Genomic DNA, 24,773 nt, shown 5'->3' with positions numbered 1-24,773 from the left:
GTTAAATGAAAAGAACTGTGGTGACATGGTAGCAGTGTTCCAATATCTCAGGGGTTGCCACAAAGAAGAGGGAGTCAAGCTATTCTTCAAAGCACTTGAAGGCAGGCTAAGAAGCAACAGATGGAAACTAATAAAGGAGAGAGACAATCTAGAACTAAGAAATTTCCTGATAGTTAGAACAATTAATCAGGAACAATTTGCCTCCAGAAATTGTAAATGCTCCAACATTTACGTTGGAGTTTTTAAGAGGAGATTGAATAACCAATTTGTTTGAAATGGTATAGAGTTTCCTTCCTGAGCAGGAGGTTGGACTAGAAGACCTCTAAAGTCCCTTCCAACTCTATTATTCTGTTAATGTACCAATCTACTTTTTTTACACTGTTTGTCTTGCATAGTTGAAGGGTCCATTCATTTTAAACTGCCTTTGCCAAGTTCCTATTACTTGCCAAAATTTCAATAGGGTATATATTGATCCAGTGAGGATAAAATTTGAAATTCCTTATTCCAGACAGTAGTCAACATTATAATAAAGAAACAAGAATGAACTGGAATATGTGGGAAGTTAAATCCATCTCTCTTAGCAGGCACTTGTAATTTATGCAATGAAATCTTCCTGGAAGTCCTTGCCATACAAATCTATTCATTACCTTACAAATTTGTTTAAGGTAATTGGATGAAATAATAAATATGTAAAAGCCTCTTAAAATATAAATCAACTGCTGTGCTGCATTTATCTTAAGTATACATCTTACACCAAGTACTCATCTGTCTGGATTATCTTTCATTTCCAAAATGGGAAAAGGTCATCAGCTGAAAATACTGTGGGAATTTTCATGTTGTAATAAAGAAGACAATATATACCATAAACTAAAAAGCTCAGTCCTTACACTTTTCTAAATGTTGTTACAGCATCAAGTCTGATTTACTATTTATAGAATTTATATGTTATATCATATATTAATAAGATTGGGAACATACATTTCTACTCTATAAAATGCAAAATATTATCAGCATATAATAACAATAAGGAGGGCAATCTTCAAGTATACTGAACTGTAAATTGAAAAAAAGAGGGGCCCACTATTCTAACAAATCATGGTTAAATCAATCTAAAATAAAACATGTAACAAGAATCCCAAATACAGGTAATTCTCTGCGTACAATGGCAATTTGGACCGATATTGCCATTACTATGCTCTGCGATCATAAAGTGTGACATCAAGTGACCTCATCATTTAGCAAGAGCAGTTCATGCCACTGTTGTGAAGCAAGATTACACAGGTCGTTAAGTAAGGACCTCACATAACTGTGACATCTGACTTCCTGCTGTCTTCCTCATCGACTTTGCTTGTGGGATGGTTGCTTCTGGGGAAGAATGGTGGCCTGATGCCCTGTGGACAGCAGGAGACATTATGGCCAAAAGGCAATTAGATGCTATATCCAGGTTGCTGAATTCTCTCTGGAGCAAGGACATATCTTTAGATTATGCATATGAACTCCAGACTGTGGAGGGGGGAGGGGAGGAGAAGGTCAGTAGAAGGCAAAACTGCACCTTTTACAATGTCTTACAGACATCTGAGAATCCTCAGACTGCAATGAGCTCAAAGCCATTAATGTAGTCTTTTATGGACTCAAGGTTCAACCAAACCTGAGCTTTTTAATTACTTTGGAGTGAATTTTTTATTGCTCATTAAAGATTGAAAACCTTGAGGGCTGCAAGTCTAGTTTTATTAGTTTTATCTGTATAATCTTTAATAAAATTATTAGAAAATGACTGCAAGGAGGCTGCAATAACTGGAACTTTGAGGATCTGTTGGGCCTAGATCAGCCAAAGTTCAGTCTTTATTTACATACACTGTACACACACTGTATAGATAGAATTTTGCCAGACTAAACCTATACTACCCTAACCTAACAAATATATCCTGTCAAATTCTAGGGAATGACTTTTCTAAATCTCTTCCACTTCCCATGATCCATTTAATGCTTTCTTTTTATTGCACTGTTTTTAGAAAATAAGAGGTAATAGACTGCTGATCATCACTTGAGAAAGACTATTTGAGAGAAGAAAAACCAACATGGTGGCAGGGAAGACCTGTGTGGGAAGAAGAATAATCCCACCAAAATAAGGATGGTTCACACAATGTCAACGCATAATTATCACGAACCTAATATGTACACGATTGTCTTGGTGAGGAGATATTAACTGATACACATCCATCTATCTATCTATGTTTCCCATCTATCATTTATATTACATGTAATGTAAATCATTCTATAAAAATATTCTGACAGCAATATACCCAGAATAGAAGAAAGGAGGGGAGGGGAATGGAGAATTATCATTGCACGAATGGAAATACGATGTAATATTTGGTAAAGTGCTTCATGTTTTAAAATGATAAAGTAATAATTATTCCACCACGTCTAGGCATTTATGTAACTGCAATAGAAATTATAACATGAATTAGAACAAAATTCGGCCTTGCTAAACTTAGCAAAAAGTTGCCGTTACAATCCCATGGTAGCTTATTACTTGCATTTTGTAAACTGTATTACTTCAGATTGTGGCCAGAGTTACATCCCTTGCACTTTGGTCTTATAGTTTATGAATAGCTTTAATATGTGATCAGGACATATTTTATCTTCACTGAACAGATTCAGCTAATATCAAATGTTTATTATGATTGTCATTCTACTTGTGTCAGAAGCACTGACACACTTCCAAGTTGAAAGGATTAGCTGGTAATATCATTGTTGTCCAGGGGGACTTCCAGTTGCAAGCTCCTTTCATGTTCCTGGCAGGAGCTAGAGGGACGGACAGGCGCTCACCCTGCCCTATAGTAGCACTTGGCTCTTGAAAATGTACTTGCTAACCTTCAACCCAGCATCCTAATCATGAGAACCACTGTGCTCCTGTATTTATTTATTTATTTGTTTGTTTATTTGTTTATTTGTTTATTCGTTCATTCGTTCATTCATTCATTCATTCATTCATTCATTCATAAAATGTATAGGCCGCCCAATCCCGAAGGACTCCGGGCGGCTTACAAAAAGAGAAACGGTCAAAGACTAGAATAAGGCAGATGGGGTACAGTGAATTAAAAAGCATAGAAAATCCAACAGTCTAAAAAAAGTCATAATTATAAAAAAGCTAGAGGATTTATATATATATATATATATAAAAGCAAAAGCGTAATGAGGAAGAGGAGCATTATATGGTGGAGGGGAGCATAAAATTAGTAAATGGGTGACTAAATATCACAGTACAGAGCACTCTAGCATGCTCATTAAAGCAAGTATAGGGAATGGTTCATTATTTGAATTAATAATTTATCTTTAAAAAAGAGGCTTGTAAATCAAGGTTTAAAAAGGGTAAACCCTTTAAAAGTTTGGAGGAGGGATTCGTTTCATGGAAAATCAGTCATGCTCCTTAGTAGAGATTTGTCCAGTTGTGGATCCTGAAGGAACCCAATAATTGAAATGGCCCTATGCAAACATTACACTGAATAAATATTCTGCCTTTATGTGTTACAAAATTGCTATGGACTCTATTCTCTTTGTGCCTTTTCTGAAGCAGATATCCACATTTCTCCAAGAAAACCTTCAGGTTCTGTGACAGTGCAGATATAAGAAATTATTTCAACCACAATGATACCCAGTTGGCTGAACATAATACAATCATCTTAATCTTACCTTTGTTCACTTTCCCCTTTCCTTTTGATTCTCTTTGCTTAACATTTCGGCAATATCCAGCAGGAGAATTTGGAGTAGAATCATCATTAGGTACTGGCTGAGATATTCCAGCAGTCTCTTCTGTCTGTAGTTTATACACCGGAGAAGAGTGCACAGAAAGTGGTGGACTTGGTTCTAATGAAAGATCACTGTTTTCAGCACACTCCAATTTATCATCTTTATCTGTATCTCTTTGCTGTGATGAAATGACCTTTTCTGTCACATCTGGAAACTTACTCAAGGTATTTTCTTCCGTATCATCATTAATGTCCTAAAACATAAGTAAGGAAACAACATTAATATTCTAAGCAACTTTAGGACTATGATTTTTCAACATCCAGGTTTTCCTACATTGCTCATTTGTTAAAGTTGTTATCCATAATTCACTGTGAATCACCTTGCTGAAATAACTTAAGATGACATTATGACAGTATCCTTTTTGTGACGCCTTCGTTGTGAAAGGTTTTTCTAGAAATATTCCCTTGCTGCATACCACTCTTTCTTCATAACACCAACTTAAATTGCTTAAGTTGTCATAACCAGGACATTACTTAATTTGTTACAACTTCACTTTCACCACATCTTTTCATCTCTGTGTACTAACATATAAAAATAAGCAATGTAATTATATTAATATGAAATAAAATGTTAAAATGTAATTGTAATTACACATTATATTATGCAAACATTATATATTATTTTTAATAACATGAATAATTATTTATGTTATTATGTATTGATATAATTACTCTTACCTCTCTCTCTCATATATATATATATATATATATATATATATATATATATATATATATATATATATATATATATATATATATATATATATATATATATATATATATATAGTGTCACAACCCCTGGTATGCCCAAATATGGGAGGAAGTCTACTGCTTCCATTCTCTGTCTATCGGCTCGTCACAAGAGACCATCCAGACAGAAACCCAATACTTTTTACTGTTCCCTTTGTTACATTTGTGTTGTATTTGTGCTGATAATTCATAATACAGCCCAGTTTCGAATCCCAGTAAGGGTATGGATAGCTGATGAGAGCTAAATAGCTTGAAATAGATCTATACTAGTCTCCCTTTATTTATTTATCAGCACAAATACAACATATATACATATATACATACATACATATATACACACATACACACACACACATATATATATATGTTTCTATTTGTGCTGATAAATAAATAAAGGAGAGACTTGTATAGATCTATTTCAAGCTATTTAGCTCTCATCAGCTAGCCATACCCTTACTGGGATTTGAACCTGGGCTGTATTACATCTTAGGCAGACGTCTTCGCCATTAAGCCACAGGTCCTCCTCCTTATCAGCTGAAGCCAGGGAAGAAGGTATATATTTAGTGTCACAACCCCCAGTATGCCCCAATTATGGGAGGAAGCTAACTGCTTCCATTATCTGTCAATCGGCTCGTCACAAGAGTCCATCACGACAGAAACCAAATATTTTTACTGTTGCCTTTGTTATATTTGTGTTGTATTTGTGCTGATAAATAAATAAAGGGAGACTAGTATAGATCTATTTCAAGCTATTTAGCTCTCATCAGCTAGCCATACCCTCCCAGTAAGGACACAAATACAGCACAAATATCAGCACAAATACAACACAAATATAACAAAGGCAACAGTAAAAATATTGCAGAACACAAGAATGCAGTCAGAAAAAAAGAAAAAACTTCCTCCCTTTTCCAGCACCTAAAAGCAACAGGACATGTAATTGATTTTGAAGGAACCAAATTAATCTCCAAAACAGAACACTTCAACAAGAAAATAATTATGGAAGCCATCGAAATAGAGAAACACCCCCACAACATGAATAAACGTGACGATACCTCCTGTCTACCAGACATCTGGAAACCAGCCCTAGTCAACAAACGAACCCCACCCATCACCCAGGTCGTTACAACACAAAAGAACAATGGACACACAGCCAGCACCTCAGCCACACAGGATAATACGAAACAGCCGACCAATCTACAAACATCAACTCCATCTACCAATCAGGATGCAACCACACAACCAATCAACCCACTTACAGCAACAAAGCCAGTACTCCACACACACACACACACACACCAAGATTTATAGAAAAATGACAGCTCTGACCACGCCTTACTCGCACAAGCATGAAGCTGAAAATACCAGCCTGAAGATAGCAAGTGGGCCCTCGCCGAAATGTTGCCAAGACAATCTCAATCTTACACAGGAAAAGACCCGAATACAAGACCATCATACTTACACCCGTGAAAATCTATGAATATGTATGTATGTATGTGTGTGTGTGTGTGTGTGTATATACACACACACACATACATACACATACATACATGCATACACACACATATACATACATACTTACATACATACATATATATATATGAAAATGATATTTCTTTGGTTATGTGTACATACACATAAAAAGGCAGCCAAAATAAATAAAATACCAAGCAGTAGAATATCAGTTAAGAATTCAGATAAAAAAGCATTCATAATTTAGTATGCAGCATTTAATAATTAAGAAACTAATAAATCCTGAGACTGTGATGTCTTAAGTGGCATTTCCAGATAAAAAAAATCTTATATTGTGCTGTGGTGGCACAGGGGTTAGAATGCAGCATTGCAGACTAATTCTGCTGACTGCCAGTAGTTTGGCAGTTTGATTCTCAGCAGGCTCAAGGTTGATTCAGCCTTCCATCCTTCCAAGGTGGGTAAAATGAGAACCCAGATTGTTGGCAATATGCTGACTCTGTAAACCACTTAGAGATGGTTGTAAAGCACTGTGAAGTGGTATATAAGTCTGAGGGCTATTGCTATATAAATAAATTGCAAATTACAGTGCAAGTCAACCTATTTTAATTGTCTGTTTCAACCTCCTAGCAGCCCAGATATAGTACTCAAGAGCATACTAAAGCTTTGATTTCATGTATCTTAAACATAAGCTATTATAAATCTTTATTTTCCCCCATAATCAGGTGTTTCAGTATAGATTATAGGGCTAATCACAAGCAGGGCTGAGCTTTATGCTTTAAATTGATTTTTAAAGTCCTTTCTATATTCCACATTAGCAATGATTTTCATAGAGATAAAAATAAATGTAAGAGGAAAAAATCAGTTTTATGAGAAATGAGTATTTCCTTAAGCAGTAGGAAAAGGCCTGTGAAATTATATACCTTCTAGCCAAATCCAAATCCACAAACTAAATGTAACAAATATAATATTACTTTATCCTCTTCTACCCAATTTAAGTTAGCGGTTTTCCAAGAAGGAAAGTACTTGCACATCTGGAAAGAAGTGAGACTAAAGAGATAATATAAAGCCCCTTGTGTCCCTGTTAACTGAATCCATATTTTTAAGGAACTGTATATGCCTATTAGCCTAATATTCCTCTGTCAAATGCACCAGCAGTTGAAATTTGATAATTACTGGAAAGCTGAGAAGAATGAACGGTATCTACATCAATTGCAAGACATCCAGTCACTTAGTTTAATTGGGTGGCTACAGAAAATGAATGAATGAACGAATGAATGTTAAATATGGCTAAAAACGCTTGTTTTAGATCATTTGCCAGAAATGCAGAGTAAATTGTATATTTTATCTCTTGTATACTTTAATTATAGACAAAGTACCATATGATATCTAGAAAAATAAAATGAACACTATACCTGTGAGATTCTATCTTTTTGTTTGGCACCAAGAGATTCCTTTAGCTTTGACCGAGAAGGTGGCTGACGTTTTACTTTCAAGGCAAGCTGGGCTTTAGCTTTATGGGCACTTGTATCTAACCTTGGTATGTCTCCAACAAAGGTATCAAAATCTGTAACAAATGCATAGTCACTTATCCAAACGTTACTGTAGTATTTATTCATCACCTCATTTTATTATGAAATTATTCAATATTCCCTTTTCTTTGTAACAATTAGATAAATAACAATTTAGATTCTGATATTTTGTTTTACAAAAGAAGATAAGTATCACTGTGCCAGCTGTAGAAGGACAACTTAATGTCATGTTATAAAAATGTATTGCAGACCATTTAAGTGGTCCTCATTTAATGACTGTTCATTCAGAGTCTGTTCAAATGTACAACGGCAACAAGCAGTGATTACAATGAGACATTGTAGTCCCTGCAGTCCTGATTGTGGGCTTGCAAACTACAACTTCGCAGCTCCCATGATCATGATTTGCCGGCTTCCCTGCCAGCTTCCCACAAGCAAAGTTGATGGGAAAGCCAGCAGAAAGTTGGAAGTCAACATCAAGTAGGATTCTCACTTGACGGTGGCAAGCAGGACTGGCCATCCCTAAACGGTGCAGTCACATGACCACGTTGCTTAACAATGGAATTTTTGGTCCCAATTAGGATAGTATCTACCAATTAGGACTTTGCCAGAGGTTTTGGTATCATAGTTTGCAGAGCATACCAATAGATATTTTTATTACTCACCAGAAAAATCTAATTTCTCCACCGAAGATTCTAATTCCTGCATATCATCCTTAATTTCAAAATGTTCTGCCAGTTGTTCAGTATTTGGTGTGACAGAGTCTAATAACATACTATTTCCAAACAAATAAGGGAGTTTCTCATATATTTTTAACTTGTCTTCAAGCTCTGTGATCTGAAGATGATAAACATCATTTTAAAAACTGAGACATATTTACAAAGACCTTTAAAATAACATTTAAAATATCATTTTGTGCAGACCTTCTCCTGCAAAAATTTTAATTGATTTGCATGTTCCTGATTGTTCTCTTCAATAATTTTTGTATGATCTTCTTTTATCGCGAGTTCTTCTCTGGAAGAGGGAACAAACACATAATTATGCAACATAAAGGAGTAACAAGAAAAAAGTGAAGTTTATTAAATTGAGCTTCTTAGCAACCAATCATTTTTCTTCTTTAAAAAAGAGACAATTTCCTTTTACCTTCAATTTATTGTTTATATTGTATTATTTATTAGGCATATTTGCCTATAAATATATATGAAATAATAAGACTTTGGACAGATGGTATAAATGTGATATAGAGCTGCAATCTTTTTCCTGACCTTTTTTTCCCCATCTGACCTTTGGTCTTTCATCTTCACCATGTCTCTCTCTCCCCCCCCCTTCCCCTTTGCAGAACAGATTGCCTCTTTTTACCATCTAATACCAATCTTACAAGCAATGCTGCTGCGCGTAATAATCTAACTAAAACACACAATCATCCCTCAACAACTGAATAACTCAAGAATTAAGTTGCTTTTCGTGGCCTGAATACCCATATTTTGAAATTGATTAATATTTTTGGGAAACAACCTCTTTAATGACATTACATCAGAGATGAGGAACTTATCCATCTCCGAATTCCATCTGCTGGCCAATGCCGATTGTCGACCACCCGGAGGAGGGCCTTCTCTGTGGCTGCTCCGGCCCTCTGGAACGATCTCCCCGTGGAGATTCGGACCCCCCCCTACCCTTCAGGCTTTCCGTAAAGCCATTAAGACCTGGCTGTTCTGGCAGGCCTGAGGCTGCTGAGTCCCATCCCCACTCGAATTGGTGTGTTTGTTGAGACCTTTTATACTGGTTCTGTATTGTTGTCTGTCTTTGTTCTTCCTTTTATATTGTTCCCTTCCCCTTCCGGTTTTGTTAGCCGCCCTGAGTCCCTTCGGGAATAGGGCGGCATACAAGTTAAATAAAACCTAAACCTTATGATCTCTAAATATTACTGAACTTTAACCCCTGGCAGCTTCAACCAGTCCAACCAATGATAAAAGATATAATTAGGCAATAACTGAAGAACACATTATCCATCTATTTTGATAAGACTGCAACACCATCACTGCCTACAATATATCATTTCAGTATTTTCTTCTTTTCCTTGAATTACATAATTCATGTTGTCCTACATTTTTTCCTAGGGTCCAAAATAAAGCACTAATACTGTAAGGTTGAGGTAAAGGTTTCCCCGCACATGCATGCTAGTCATTCCTGACTCTAGGGGCAGTGCTCATCTCTGTTTCTAAGCCGAAGAGTCAGCGCTGTCCGAAGACATGCTGTCCGAAGACATTCTCCATGGTCATGTGGCCGGCACGACTAAACACCAAAGGTGCACAGAACACTGTTACATTCCCCCCAAAGTGGTTCCTATTTTTCTATTTGCATTTTTACATGCTTTCAAACTGCTAGGTTGGCAGAAGCTGGGACAAGTAAAGGGAGCTCACTCCGTTATGCAGTGCTAGGGATTCGAACCGCTGAACTGCCAACCTTCTGATCGACAAGGTCAGCATCTTAGCCACTACGCTACTGTGTCCCTATGTACTAAAACATAGGGACTTTAATTCAGGGACAAATTCGAGCCAAGGTGGCGCAGTGGTTAAATGCAGCACTGCAGGCTACTGCTAGATCAGCAGGTCAGCGGTTCAAATCTCACCGGCTCAGGGTTGACTCAGCCTTCCATCCTTCCGAGGTGGGTAAAATGAGGACCCAGATTGTTGGGGGCAATATGCTGACTCTCTGTAAACCGCTTAGAGAGGCCTGAAAGGCCTATGAAGTGGTATATAAGTCTACTGCTATTGCTATTAATAAAAAAAAAAAATTCAAAACCCTGATGTGAATTACTTACAAACATACAGAAACAAACATATAGCAATAGCACACAACATTTTACGTGTAAGAAATTATACACATAGATATCTATGAGCTTAACTGACAGAGTAGAACAACACACTCACTTCTGCTGATATTCTTTGAGTAACTTCTTCGCTTTGTTATACTTTTTTTCCAGCACATCATATTGTTCTTGAGTTTCTTTAAGATGCTCATTTACAGTTTTGCATAAACTCTGGGCTTCTAACCAGTAGGTCTCTAGCTTTTTTATTTTTTCTTTGTTATCATCTATAGTTTCCTGGAGCTGCGATTTCTTTAACTCCCATTCAATCTTTTCAGCTTCTGTTGCTTTTAGCTTTAAAAAAAGTTCAAATTATTAGTCTTTAGTAATTACTCATTTATGTATATAGATTAATTGATTAGATTTTAAGCCGAACAAGTTAAGTTTATCTCCAAAATGTAACAAGGAACAATTATTAATGTTGCCTTAGTTTTAAGTATCAGCAGCTGTCCATTTGCATAAAATCCACACAGATTAATTCATTTTGTAGTAATTCATGCTTTTAAAAAAATCTCTTGTCATCTAAAATTATTGCCTTTAATTTCTAATATTAAAACTGTTCTAACTGATATAAAATATCTACTACTCCGAAAGCAAAATAAATATTTAGCTTATTTTCCAAAAGTTCACTTGTAAGCTAAAATTTTATGGACATGTTTTATATTTTTGCTGATATTAATATGCTAGCTTTGAAACAAATGTTTCCCTCCTACACAATTGCCTAGTTTCTTGATGGCAATTTCTCATAGGTTACACTACGTGACGAATGTATACTAAATATACTAAATGAAGAATGCATATAAATAAGGAAAATGTTCTTACTTATATTGTCAAACTCAAAACTTCAAGGAATATAGTCAGCAAATTTTTAGCTTCATTGCTAGAAAAAACCCCACTGGATTACCTGGTATTTTTCTATCACTACAGAACTTTTAGAAACTGTTTTCAGTTCATACTGCAAAGGTTTTAAAGTTTTAGGAGTGCGTATGTGATTTAGATTCAGTAATCAAGTCATACATTATGTTTTAATTACAAGAAAGCAAATGGCCTAAAAATTATAGAAGATCCATACACTATGAAATATGCTTCTCTGTTATCAAAAATGCATTACAAGCAGTGGAACAGTTGTTTAATTGATTGGGGAAGGGAGACAGGGCTTATGTAAAAAGATATTCTATAGCAGAATATTAAAAATCTCAAAGTATCAAACAATTCTAACCCATGTACCCTGGATGAGAATAAGGCACTGCCCTTACTTACAAATGACATGTTGTTATCCTCACAAAACAAATTATTCCTCCTTTTTATTTGTGCTTTTCATTTGCATGTATCCAGCAATGCTTATTTATTTTTATTTCAACAAGTATATGACATGTGTAATGAAATTCCAGAGAAAATATTCCTCACAGATTAGCACAAATTACATCAATAATGTTTTCTGTTTTTAGTTGAAATTAAGAATTCGGTTTTATCTTGTTTGTCCTTAATATATTCAAGTTGAATTTACAAATAACTGAATTTAAATATTTTTTAAAAGTATATATTGAAGATTTACCTTTTCCTTAAGTTGATTAACTTCAGCCACTGTAACTGCATGCTTTAATTGTAACTAGAAGAAAAGTGCATGGAAAGTTTTATTGAAGAAAAAAAAGGTGCAACAGAAATTTGAAAATTCATTTTATATATCTATTACTGTTCACATTTTTTCCATCACATTGTAAGCAATAAGGTTTCATAATCTCAAAGTGCCCACACTCTTCTCCTCAAGCAGAATAAAACCACTCGTTTATTGTATACTTACACCAGACCAATTGGTCTCAAGATACTGCTAAGCTACGGTTCATGAATTACCTCACTACTAGCCATGCTGGCTAAATCTGCTAAGTGATAAAATTCAGCAATATCTGCATGGACTGCAAATTCCCATTTTGTGGCTTAGAGACAATAGTTTATCTAAACATAAAAAGCTAGAACTAGTCAGAGGAAGTAGTTATAACTTGTTTTTCCCACCAATTTTGCTGACATCCAATTTTAGGCAGCTCTTCCTCTTTTTGAATTATTTCCAACTGATAATTATATGACCCACTCATGTAAGATAAATATGACTAGAGTCACTGATAGATTCATGTTAAAGATCATGATATATTGCTAGATAAAAATGGTTCCAACTGATATATTAATATACTTTCTGATATAAACTGCCTGAAAATATTTCTTTACATAATCAGCATTATTACTGATGGCAAGAAGTATTCATTAGGAGGCTTAAAAGATAAAAATTAATTCTCTCAAGCCTACTATACAACTAAATCAAAAGAAAGGTATAAAATATATGCTTTATATAAAAAGGATGTGCTTTTCTCTTCTCTCAAAAGAGAAGAGCCTTCAAAGTGTTATTAGCTAAAAGTACAGTGGAAGGAAGTAACAGAATCTGAAAAGGCAACTTCTTTGGGAACAGTGGCTTGGGATGTGAGGGGGGGACAGTGTTACATCAACAGCACCGAGGTCACAACTGTTCTGCTGAGGCAGCCAAAAGGAATAGGGTGGAGAAAGCTGAGATTTGAGTACCGCAGCTGGAACAGCTATCTGGATTTTGCCCCAGAAAGGACTGAAGAATGGAATGTAAGAGATGGAGTGAGGATTGGGAAGAGGTAAAAGAACATAGTGTAATCCCATAGGTGATATTACATGGAAAATGTTGCATGTGCCGAACAGTAACTTATGCCCTTATTGTGCTTGTATGCTTGGATTATTGCAATACAGGTACTCCGTAACAACCACAATTGAGCCCAAAATTTCTGTTGCCAAGTGAGACATTTGTTAAGTGAACTTCGCCCCATTTTATGATTGCTCTTGCCACAGTTCTTAAGTGGATCACTACGGTTGTTAAGTTAGTAACACGGCTGTTAAATGAATCTGACTTCACCATTGACTTTGTTTGTTGTAAAAGAGGATCATGTGATCTGGTACACTGCAACCGTCTTAACTACAGGCCAGCTGCCAAGCACCAAAATTTTGATCAAGTGACCATGGGAATGCTGCAAAGTTTGTACATGTGAAAAATGGTCATCTGTCACTGTTTTCAATACTGTTGTAAATGAACTGTTGTAAATCAAGGACTACATATATTGAATTGATTCTGGTATTGTTCATGCTTTAATGATTTATTATGATTATGTATTAAATTTATCACTTATTTAGATATGCTTACTAAACAATATTTCTTAATGAATAAGCTATATAAAGTGGTTTTTCTGGCCTTATTAAAATAAAGATAATTCCCAGAATATTTTATATTTTGTATAGGAAGTAGAATTCCTACATACACATCTAGAAAAATATTTTAAAGATACAATATATTCCATAAATTTTTATTTTATTCCAAAGATATCATTGAAAAAGGTATCATTAAATTGTAACATCAGATTTTATAACATACAATAGATTAATTCACAGTAAACGCCCTATCATCCTTTTAAAGAGATAACAAAATTGCACTCTACCTCTTTAAACTTCAGCATGAACTGTGCTGAATCCATGTCTATTGGGAAAGTAATATCTTCATTTTCAGGAAGATAAAATACTTCTACTGATTTTTCTTGTAAATGTGATTCAAAAGAAACGTCATCTTCATCATAATCTTCATCCTGAAACAATATTAAATTCAATCTTTTATTAAAACTATCAAATTTTCTTAAAATGATGTTAATACAACAATAAATATATAATGCTATTATATTCAGCATTTTTTACATTTTTATGAACATGTAAATCTTAAAATATGACATTTTAAAAAGTAAATGCTTAATAGTTTATATTTATACATTTAGTTGTTGCTTCATATGACATTGTAAACCATCAAATTTGGTTACATTAGTCTCTGACCAAAATAAACTTTGAATCTGAACATCAAATTTGGCTGAAAGTATATTTTGAGCAAGAAATCTCCTAGTCCATGTTGCCCGACTGTTCTGGCTTTGTTCCTCTTTTTGAGCAAAGGGACTTTACAAATCAGGAAAACACAAATGGGTACAAAGTGTAGCAGAAGAAAAACAAAGAAAATGAAGAAAATGTACACTTGCCTTGCTTTTAATTTTTGATGTAATGCTTAAATAATTAAGTATTTAATTTATAGTCCAGTGTTATCTTTATAAGGGCACTACATATGTCAAAGCAAACGTAACCAACCAGACTTCCATGTATTAGAATAGAATAGAATAACGAGTTGGAAGGGACCTTGGAGGTCTTCTGATCCAATCCCCTGCTACACCACTTCAGACAAAGATATCCAACATCTTCTTTAAAATTTCCAGAGTTGGAGCATTCACAACTTCTGGAGGCAAGTTGTTCCATTGAGTAATTGTTCTAACTGTCAGGAAATTTCTCCTCAGTTCTAACTTGCTTTTCTCCTTGATTAGTTTCCACTCATTGCTTCTTGTTCTACCCTCAGATGCTTTGGAGAATAGGTTGACTCCCTCTTCTTTGTGGCAACCCCCGAAATATTGGACCACTGCTATCATGTCTCCCCTAGTCCTTCTTTTCATTAAACTAAACATACCCAGTTCCTGCAACCGTTCTTCATATGTTTTAGCCTCCAGCCCCCCCAATACTTTGTTGCTCTTTTTCTAGAATCTCAACATCTTTTTTACATTGTGGCGACCAAAACTGGATGCAGTATTCCAAGTGTGGCCTTACCATTCTTATATTTATGTTCTTATAAATGACAGCATTTATAAGAATAATATAAAATGATAGCTAAATTGTATTATGTCCAATGCTTATTAAACCAAGATGTATGGCTTATTGTTTCAATCAAATGCAGTCATTAACAACTTGTATTTTATCAGAGGAATAAATATAGCTGAACATGGGAAGTGCTGGGATTCGCTCTTGATTTGTGTGGCTACAGGCTCTTCACCCCTTACAGCATGAATATTTACTGGAAATAACCCCTTTCAAAAGGATTTTATAGATCTATAAAGTGATCTTATAAAAGAAGCAATCTTCCACGATTAAACCACAAAACTGCATGGGGAAGAAGAAATGGGAGAAGGCGCGAATTACTCATTGGATGAACTACATTTAATTACTGAAACTGACTACCTTGTTATATATGTAGATAGGAGTCACATGCCAAGGACAATTTTATGTAGACAGATTGCAACATATGGACAAAGGTGTAAGAGGAAAAAGGATATAGCATTTTTTATATGATTTAAAACTCTGCCCAACTCAACCAATGTGATCATGCGAGGCATACAACATAAAAATGAATAAATAACAAGGAGGGTAACAATAAACAATACATAAATATCAACTATAAATGGCAACCAAGGACATAACACAGCAGTTACAGGGGACTCCCACTCAAGTGGCCCCTTACACTTGAGGGAAGAGACAGCTACATAGCTTTCCTAAACGCAAAAAAAAAAACTTGTGAAATATCTTGGGGTGGGTGTCATTCCAGAGAATAGGGCAACCACAGAAAAGGCAACTTTCCTAGGTCCCATTTAAAATAACAAGATATAAAAGAAGGAATCTGAAGCTTGTCCATGGTTGAAAGAAAAATGGAGACGGAGAAAAAAATGCAACTTAATAAGAAAAAGAAAAAGAAAAGAAGGAGAACAAAATGTAATAATTCATAGGAAGAACCGGGAATGACTTTGTTAAGTCTATGAATGAGACAGAAGGAACAAATAATGTGGGATGCAATGAGGACACAACTCTCCACCCATGTGCCAGGTTTTTCTTGAAGGGCTTTTTTCAATTAAAAAAAAAATGTTTGACTTGCCTGCCATGTAATCTCTTTATCAAATTTATGCAATTCATAAATTGCTGTTGAAAATTTCTTCTTCTTCCCATCCCACTTATTTCTTCCTCAACTGATGATCACCTTAGATAAGAATTCATGAATGATTTCTAACTGTCAGATAACAACTTAGATAACTTTTTCTATCTGTTGCTACAAGGTTTCTGGTAAACTCATTCTTTCTCATACCTACAGGAAAAAGCTAATGTAGAAATACTGTTTTGAAAAGCAACAATTTACTCCAAACCCAACATGAATAGGTATACATATATTTTTGTGTGTGCATGTATATGTACACACACACAGACACACACACACACACCCATCTTGTTACCTGTTCTGTTTCATGGGCATATTGCTGTTCATATAAGTATCTCTCTTGTTCTAATGTCTCGCTGATAAGGCGAGCTACTTCACTCTGAGTTCCTGGTTTTTCTCTTCCAATCAGAAATCTAAGGTGTAAAAATAACCAATATTAATACATCAATGACCAAAAAAATACAATGGTGCTTTTAATATTTTCTTATACCTTGGCAACAGTTAACTATGCTTTGTTTTCTTACATGACATTTTGAAATATGGTCAGAAATTGCAATGGAAGCAAAGTGTAGTATAATATCAAAATAGCAATAACAGACTAATATACTGCTTTGTATCACATAATGCTAGTGTAGTATTAATATATCTGCATTAATGGGCACAATATCTGGCACAAAACACACAAACCTTTTTATTTTTTTGCATTCCACCCAAACTATGAATAGCATTTTCTCAAGAGCTGTGTTTGCCCCTCATTCTCTCTAAATTTAGAAAATTGATGAAAATGTTCTTTTAGCATTAACTTAATGTTAACTATTTGGACTATGGCTTTGTTAGGTGCTTTGCATACACATTCATACTGTACATAAGGGAATAAATCAATGATTGCTTAATTATATATAATTGTTTATACCTGACTGAGCCTTTTGTATTTTTTAATACAGTTGCTGCAAAAAACTGGGTTACCCCCACCAGGCTTATCCCATCAACTTCAACAATCTGATCATTCACTTGGATTCTGCAAGGCAAGGAACAAACATTAGATTTTGCATATTGCATTACATTTGGTGCAAAAAAACTAGGAATAAATATATAAGTCATATTTATCACTTTCAATCAAAAAATCTACATCATTTCCCACAAAGTAATGAACAAACATCCTGTGACATAGTTTTTTAAACACTTAGCTCAGCATAAATAGAATACGCAGGTCAACTTGATTTGTATGAAGCGTTTTCAATATAAATTACATAAAATAATACATGCCTTTTTATTCACTATTTATTTGGCTAGTATTAGAGTATCCACTCTCAAGGTTACACATGAGTTATATCTATAAGATCTGAATCAGTAAGTGACAGATGTATACATCCCTATGAGTAGACTGGGTCATTAATCTTTCCATTTACAGATAGTCCTCAAATTACGACCACAACTGAGTCCAGCATTTATTGCTAATTAAGACAGTTGTTAAGGGAGTTTTGCCCCATTTTATGACTCTTCATTATTGAATTAATTAACCATATTAAAACAAATGGCTGAAGTGGATTTAAGGAGTAAAAGAGGAACCTCAAATTCTAAATAGACATAACAAAAAGACAGTTTAGATGTGTTATTTGTTCAGTTTAGATACTGTTCACAAGTTAAATCAAATTTTTGGTTTTTAATTGGTATATACATAAAACACATTGGAGTACATTTGTAATTTCAACTTCCTATACCATTTTAAGTTTGGCACATAAAACCATGCCTTTATTCAAGTTTGTTCTAAGTAACAAGAATCTAAAAAAACCCCATAAAGAACACAGATTGTCTAAAGCTTGTCTCTCATACAGAAGTAGAAGAGAAAGAAACGGGAAATTCCAGTCCTCCTTATGCCTCATTTATTATACTATGCAAAAAGCAGTCTTAATTGAAACTTACCGGCCATCTTCCTGAGCAGCGCCACCTTCAGTTACTGTTTTTACAAAGATACCCAATTTTTCCAGTCCCTGATCTGCACCAACACCCATTCCTATTATACTGATACCCAAGCCATTGTCACCTGCAAGAAAAACACAAGCAAAATGATCCTATTTTTGTAACTTGTGAGCATACTGTTATCATAGCCAATGGCTTAGACTAATGAAGTGGCTGGGACAGCTGGAACATAAATGAAGGAATTTTACAGTAGGGCACAATGATTTGAGGCCCATCTGAGGCAATAAAAGCAGAGAACACAGCTTACTTCTTGGCTTCCACTGCAAACAGATCAAAAAAGTGTTTGTTTCATACAGTGAAGCTTTTTCTTATTTGGGTGTGAGAAGGATGTGGAAGAGCTGGAGAATCTTTCTGACAATTTTCCTTCTTTTTCTTTTTTCTTTTTTGCAAATGATGTCAATGAAATCTGTTTTAAATGGGATTCCAAGTGTTCGGTCAAATCCTAAGAAGGAAACCTCAGCAACCACATGTCCCCTTATTTTGCATTCTTTGGGGCTTGCAAAAGAGTTTCAATACAATGGATTCCATAGGAATTTATAATCAATTAGAGACTCCTGACAGTTCACAAAAACACTGCACAGAGGGGTGGGGGAGTGCCCACTGGAAAACTAATCTTTTAACATTCTCTAGTATTTTCTGGAAGGAGCAAGTCTAATTTTTGAGAGGAAATCATTTCATGAGGCCAGAACTGGATGGGAAAAAATTGCACTTCCTGGCTTAATATGCCAAAACTAGCACTGTACATTTTACAAGGAAACTTCTAGGCAAACAATAAAGGGCAAAGATGTTGTGTATTTCTGGTGGTAGTATTTGCCATTATGTGAGCTGCCACATTCTGCATTAATAGCTGTTGTGGTGTTTTCAAAGCCATCAGAACAGCAATGTAGAGCACATTGCAGCAATCTAGATAGGCAACGATCAAGACATGAGTTAAAACACAGACAGTATTGTAGAGAAGTAAGGTTGCAACTGGGGAACCAGCTAGCACTAGATGAATACCCTAACAGCCACAATTTTTTTCTGCCTTTCAAGCATTAAGTGTGAATTGAGGAAGCCCACCCCCACCCCAAATTGCAGCCGTGCTTCATCAGGGTTTTTCCCCTCCATCCAGATTGCAGCAGCCTCATCTAGGCAATGAGACAAGAGTTTCACATAATTGCATTCTTTCTTGACAAGCACGTCAACAGACTGGAAGTAGTCCTTGATTTTCATCTATCACCAGCACAGGTGGTAAATATGCCAGAATATGTTTGCTAATCTTATTTGACAACAATTATCTATATCATCATTATATCTCTTCTTGACTACTGCAACTTATCGAGTAACGCCCTAAGTCACAAATGGTATGTAATGTGGCAGCTAAGTGTAACTTATGTAAGTTACAAGGGTCACAAGATGCCAGTAGAACTTGCTAATTGCTCACTGGCAAAAGTTAATGTGTTACTATGGCCTTTAAATCCTAAACAATTTAGGGACTATTTGCAGTCATATAAATAGCAATAGAAGGCCTTTTTGAAGATGTCCATGCTTTCAGAAACCTATCTATATAGCACCTATTGATCCAAAGCTATGGAATACGGTCCCTTGGGAGCTGGGTTCAGTTCCCACTGTCCAGTGAAAAAAAGAATAAAGATAGACCTTCTTCACCAGGTCTTTAATTTTTAATGAATCAATTTTGATATTATTTTTATGCTTTAAACATAATAACTTTCCTTCAAGCTAAGATAGATATTAAGAAACAAATCAACCTATGCTTATAATAAAAACTGAAATAATGATGTATTTAAAGACTCCAAAGGATAAAGTATAATGCTAAGCTAGGTAATTTTTGCACAAATTTAAGAACTGGAATTTGCATTACCTAAACTAACAGATTAAGTTTTAAACTTGGTGATACTTAACATTACTATTTAAATATCGGCTAACATCAAACCTAATACTACTTAGTACAACCACGTTTCTCTAATTCTTACCCTATTTTTCTTGATGCATTCAGAAAACATAAATCAGATGAAGTCAGAAAGTTCACACATTGTCTTTAAGTTTGCTAATGACATTGCCTCAATATGAGTTTTGACTTTTTCTCTCAGGACTAATATATTAAAAATGTTTGCCTTTTTATATTGCTTTCAACGTTTCTAAAATATTTTCCAGCCCTTATACATCCAAATTTTTAAGAAGACGATCTTAAACTTAAAAGTAATTTATATTCTTGACTTTGTAATGCTACACCTAATTAGAGGTTTTGCAGTATCAATGATGCAAAATTAAGGTATAAACATTAAAAAGGCCTTGTTGTTTTTCTAGGACAGACATTCAAGATTTGTACCTTTTTCAATTTCCACAGGAAACACCTCCATTTTTTCCACCCTTTTCTCAAGTTCATATTCTGCTGATGCGGCCACAGGATCCACCTCCTCATTGCGTCTATCATAGTCTTCATTTGAGTAAGTACTGAATACCTAAAAAAATACAGTATTTTCAAAAACGTTTTTTATCCATGCAAGTTGAATAGTTTTAAATGTCAATTAAATACCAATTTAGAACATGCCTATGTTATACCCATTTGCAAATCAATGTTTGAGAGTATGTGGACCACACAGCAAATTACATCCTGGTAATTTCTAAAAGCCCATAAAATCTTTAATCTTGTTATTTGAAAAATGATGTTTTTCAATAATAGGACTATCATATATTGATAGTGCAGCTTTTAAATTAAAAAAATATTAGAGGATTTATGTTATGTTATTCTACATTATACCTGAAGCACTTGATCTTAGCCAAAAGGCTGAGAAGCAAAATGTACTGAATTATATGCTTAACAAAACTAGGAACTGATTTCAGAAAACGATAACTACATTTACACAAAAAGATAATATTGCTGAATTTAAAATTTAATACCCCAACCAATGGAAAAATAAACAGGAAGAAAAGGTGATAAACATAGAAAAATCCATGCTTTCTGACGTCTTTCTTTGTTAACAGTATTTGCTAACTCCCACTGAAACTAATCCCCTGCAACAAATGTGGACCTATGAGCAAACATACTGGTCACTATCTACATCCCCCCAAAAGGCAAAAATTTAAATTAGTATTAATTGAATTGCCAAGTGATTAAACTGTAAAATAAGGTATCTGTTAGTAAAATTGATCTTCCATATGCATCTACAATCTACAGTCTACAAAGTAGTCTACAAACTACTTTTTCTCACACACTACTCTCTCAAATATGAATACGCAGAGATCCACATATGAACATTCACACAAGGAAAAAAGCAACACCACATAAACCAGGGGGATAAAGCTATAGATATTTCCTCTGTATTAAATCCGTAGATTCTTCTGGGTAAATAAGCATAGGCTGTTACTATGCAGGACATGGAACCATTTAGTCAGCTTATTTATGTAAGTTGGAGTAGAAACTGAAGGAGCGTGGATGTATATTGTCTTTCTCTTTGCAAAAAAACATAAGTTGACACATACTTTTCAGCTGAGCTACAAGAGATCCTGTTTTTCTATGTCTTCATCTTGAGGCAATAATAGACTTAATTTTTGGACTGAGAAGTATTTATGTTTTCTCAGTTATGCTGTATCTAACATCTGCAATCCTCTTGAGAACTTAGGCTAGAAGTACACGACAGGGCTTTCATAGAAACAAAGAACAAAAAAATCGACTAGTTTGAATTGTGTCTCACAAGATGATTGGCCACATAGTTTTTAAAACAAATAAAATGAAATACGCTTTCAGAAATGTCTCAAAGAATAGATTCTAGCACCAAATGAAGTTCAAAATTAGCAACTGAATGTGGAGTCAACTTGCTGTTTGCTTATTGGAGGGCAGCACCCTCCAACAGTGTTTAAGGAAGACACTGTTCAGCAAACCATACGTAGGATATCTTCACTGGAGAAGCTAGGTCCAAAAAGAAGACAACAAAGTGCTTCTATTTCAGCCATGGCAGCTGGGCTCAAAAAGAGAAAAGTCAGTGCAGGGAAATGGAAAAGAAGGCAGCTGGTTAAATGAATGCTTGCTGATGCTTACTAGGGCTTCATGAATAGTGCAATGCCGGGGAGCCACGTATAGGAAGCTGGAAAATTTGGAGTGCCCAGGGTAACATAGTGGACAAGGGTCCAAAAAGGAGACAGCAAACACAGCAAGGCAGCAAATACTGCTTCAGGGACTGGGCGCAAAAGATCAGTGTAGGAAACTGAGAGAAGGCAGCTGGATGAACAAATGCTTGTCGGTGCAGGCTGGGGCAACTGAGGCTCCCCAGTGCATGAGGAAGCAGTCCCAGAGGTACATAGTTTTGGGACTGCTTGCTGCCATACAAGGCAGCATACACAGCATCCAAAAGGGAGTAAATGAGATAGGTGAGCTGAAGGAACTGAAGTGCCCCTACAGTTGTAAGTGTGGGCAAGATACCAAGTTCCTGAATTTTGATACGTGACATCTAAAGTACCACACTGCCATAACTTTAGACACAGGCTGTAAGTCCATTTTTCAGGACTGTCTTAACTTGGAAAGGTCACTGAATGAAGGGTCATACGTCAAGGACCAGGTATAGTTTTTCATCAAAAGAAAAACCTAACCATGTGCTGGATTAATAACATTGTTTCTGAGGAGAACTATGGTTATAAAGGGAAAGCAGGAGAATTATAGAAAGTAAAAGAAGCAATGAATAGGACATATTCCTAAATCCCTGATGATTTGAGGAATGTGTTTATGTTCCTGATCGGTGCCTTCATTTTCAGTGCCACAAACTATATAAGACATCTTATTTGGGAATATTTTAATGAAAGCTCTTATATGTCTGAGTAAGTCAGCCAAATGCAAACAAGCCTGACTGATTGAAACATCAATATAAAAACTGTGCCTGCTTTGCAGATGCTAACAGAAGCATGTCTGAACATGTACCATCCATACATTAGTAAATATTTTTATGCCACCACATCCTTTTTTCTTTTGTAAGGACTGTCTGAATTCCATAGTTTTTTTTGTCCTTTTGAATTCTGATATATGAATAGTACCAGTAGTTATTATGGAGTATGCTAATTTACTGCATTTAACCAAACAGGTGTTTCTTCTAATTGTCCATTTGCATCAGTGCAAGCACTTTGTAACACTGAAAAAAACATTAGGTATATTAACTTCTTTGATTTTTGTTCATAAGAATCAATTTGAACCAGTTGAAGGATGAATTCTAATTGTGCCTTAGGCATGAAAGCTGGCTGGGTGACTTTGAGCCAGTCATTCTCTCTCAACCCAACTCATCTCTTTTAGTTGTAGGGAAAATAGGAGAACAAAGGAGTATTAGATAAATTCATCGCCTTGAGTTATTTATAAAAATAATCTAAATAATCTAAAAAATATACACAATATTCTGGGTACCTATGTTATATTTAATATTAATGTTTACTTTCTATTAATTTAAAGAGAGTTAATTTAGAGAGTTTAACAGGCCTAGTATACCACCATCATGCAACAACAAAATGCATCCTGTAGAAATTAGTACAGATAATTTTATAATTAAAAAACATAAATTACAGCAATTTTTTAAAAACCCACTTGATCTGTGTTTATGCAACACCTTCATTTCCATAGATAGCCATATGGCTGATTAAAAGAATAGATATTGCAAGAGGGTTTTTTATTAAATTATATATGGTGTCAGGCCTGGAAGACATCGTTTAGATTGGGCCTTTAGGCCTGCCACATTTTCTACTGTGGGAAAATGGGAGGGGGGAATTATATGGAGTATGGGAGATATATAATCCAAATAAAATTCTTTTCTCAGAGAAGTTCATCTTGCCCTACACCTTGAGTGCTGTGACTGGGAGGCATCTCTAGTTGGGATGGTGCCTGATTGGACAATGTGTTGGACATGTGTGTGCGGGCAGAAACTTAAACTTTCACTAGAGTGGAGAAAACCTGGAAACTTTCAGATTTGGGGTTTCCCAGATGTGCCAATATGACATCTCTAATAAAAATGGAACTTTGGGGAAACTCAGAGTCTTCTTTCATTGAGGGTGTTACTTGGAACCCTGAAATATACAAATATGATGTAGTATAGTATTGTCTTTATTGTCATTGTACAAAATAAATACAAGACTGGTTATGGTAGTCTAGATGAGAAATTGTTACTATAAGTCTTAATGTGAGGAGCAAAAAAACAGAATAATTCCATGTGTTTTATGTATTGAGAAAAGAAGCATCTTCCTTACTAAAGCAAGAAAAAAACGACACTGCTAAATATTTATAAATAGACGCTATGAATGTGATAATTTTTAAAAAACTGTAAAGAGCACAGAGGTGGATAATACTGCAATGTATTATCACAAGAAACCTAGAACAAATGGAAAAGTCCCCAAATAGTGTAGAGATAAAATGTTCATTTAATACATTTCCTAGCTATAAATTTCAATGTTTAAGAAATAAAATCTACTTTGTTAAAAAATAAACAAACAGATGGGAGATCTTAACATGGGGCCAAAGAGAAACTAGAGTATTTGATAACCATCATAAA

General features: G+C 35.1%; 1 protein-coding gene and 1 long non-coding RNA gene across 3 annotated transcripts in view; both read right to left on the bottom strand.

Moving 5' to 3' along the window:
- LOC148049357 (uncharacterized) overlaps nucleotides 1-24,773 on the bottom strand; it is a 354,694-nt gene that overhangs the window by 164,144 nt on the left and 165,777 nt on the right. The window lies entirely within an intron of this gene.
- LOC106555171 (neurabin-1) overlaps nucleotides 1-24,773 on the bottom strand; it is a 58,627-nt gene that overhangs the window by 25,344 nt on the left and 8,510 nt on the right. For both annotated transcript variants that reach the window (XM_087709025.1, XM_014073951.2), the window contains exons 3-13: nucleotides 20,582-20,714; nucleotides 18,196-18,316; nucleotides 17,186-17,290; nucleotides 16,568-16,685; nucleotides 13,928-14,071; nucleotides 11,980-12,033; nucleotides 10,489-10,718; nucleotides 8,482-8,572; nucleotides 8,224-8,395; nucleotides 7,445-7,596; nucleotides 3,697-4,006 (exon numbers count right to left, since the gene is read on the bottom strand). In XM_087709025.1, the coding sequence (XP_087565151.1) occupies nucleotides 3,697-4,006; nucleotides 7,445-7,596; nucleotides 8,224-8,395; nucleotides 8,482-8,572; nucleotides 10,489-10,718; nucleotides 11,980-12,033; nucleotides 13,928-14,071; nucleotides 16,568-16,685; nucleotides 17,186-17,290; nucleotides 18,196-18,316; nucleotides 20,582-20,714 (1,630 nt within the window). The remainder of the gene's footprint in view (nucleotides 1-3,696; nucleotides 4,007-7,444; nucleotides 7,597-8,223; nucleotides 8,396-8,481; nucleotides 8,573-10,488; nucleotides 10,719-11,979; nucleotides 12,034-13,927; nucleotides 14,072-16,567; nucleotides 16,686-17,185; nucleotides 17,291-18,195; nucleotides 18,317-20,581; nucleotides 20,715-24,773) is intronic.

Source organism: Thamnophis sirtalis, unplaced genomic scaffold, assembly GCF_051295495.1.
Source record: "Thamnophis sirtalis isolate CommonGarterSnake01/CBP01778 unplaced genomic scaffold, rThaSir2_p1.2 scaffold_1, whole genome shotgun sequence".
In the NCBI taxonomy this organism is placed as follows: domain Eukaryota; kingdom Metazoa; phylum Chordata; class Lepidosauria; order Squamata; family Natricidae; genus Thamnophis; species Thamnophis sirtalis.
The sequence above is the reverse complement of the archived record's forward strand: the minus strand, read 5'-3'. Positions and strand labels throughout refer to the sequence as shown.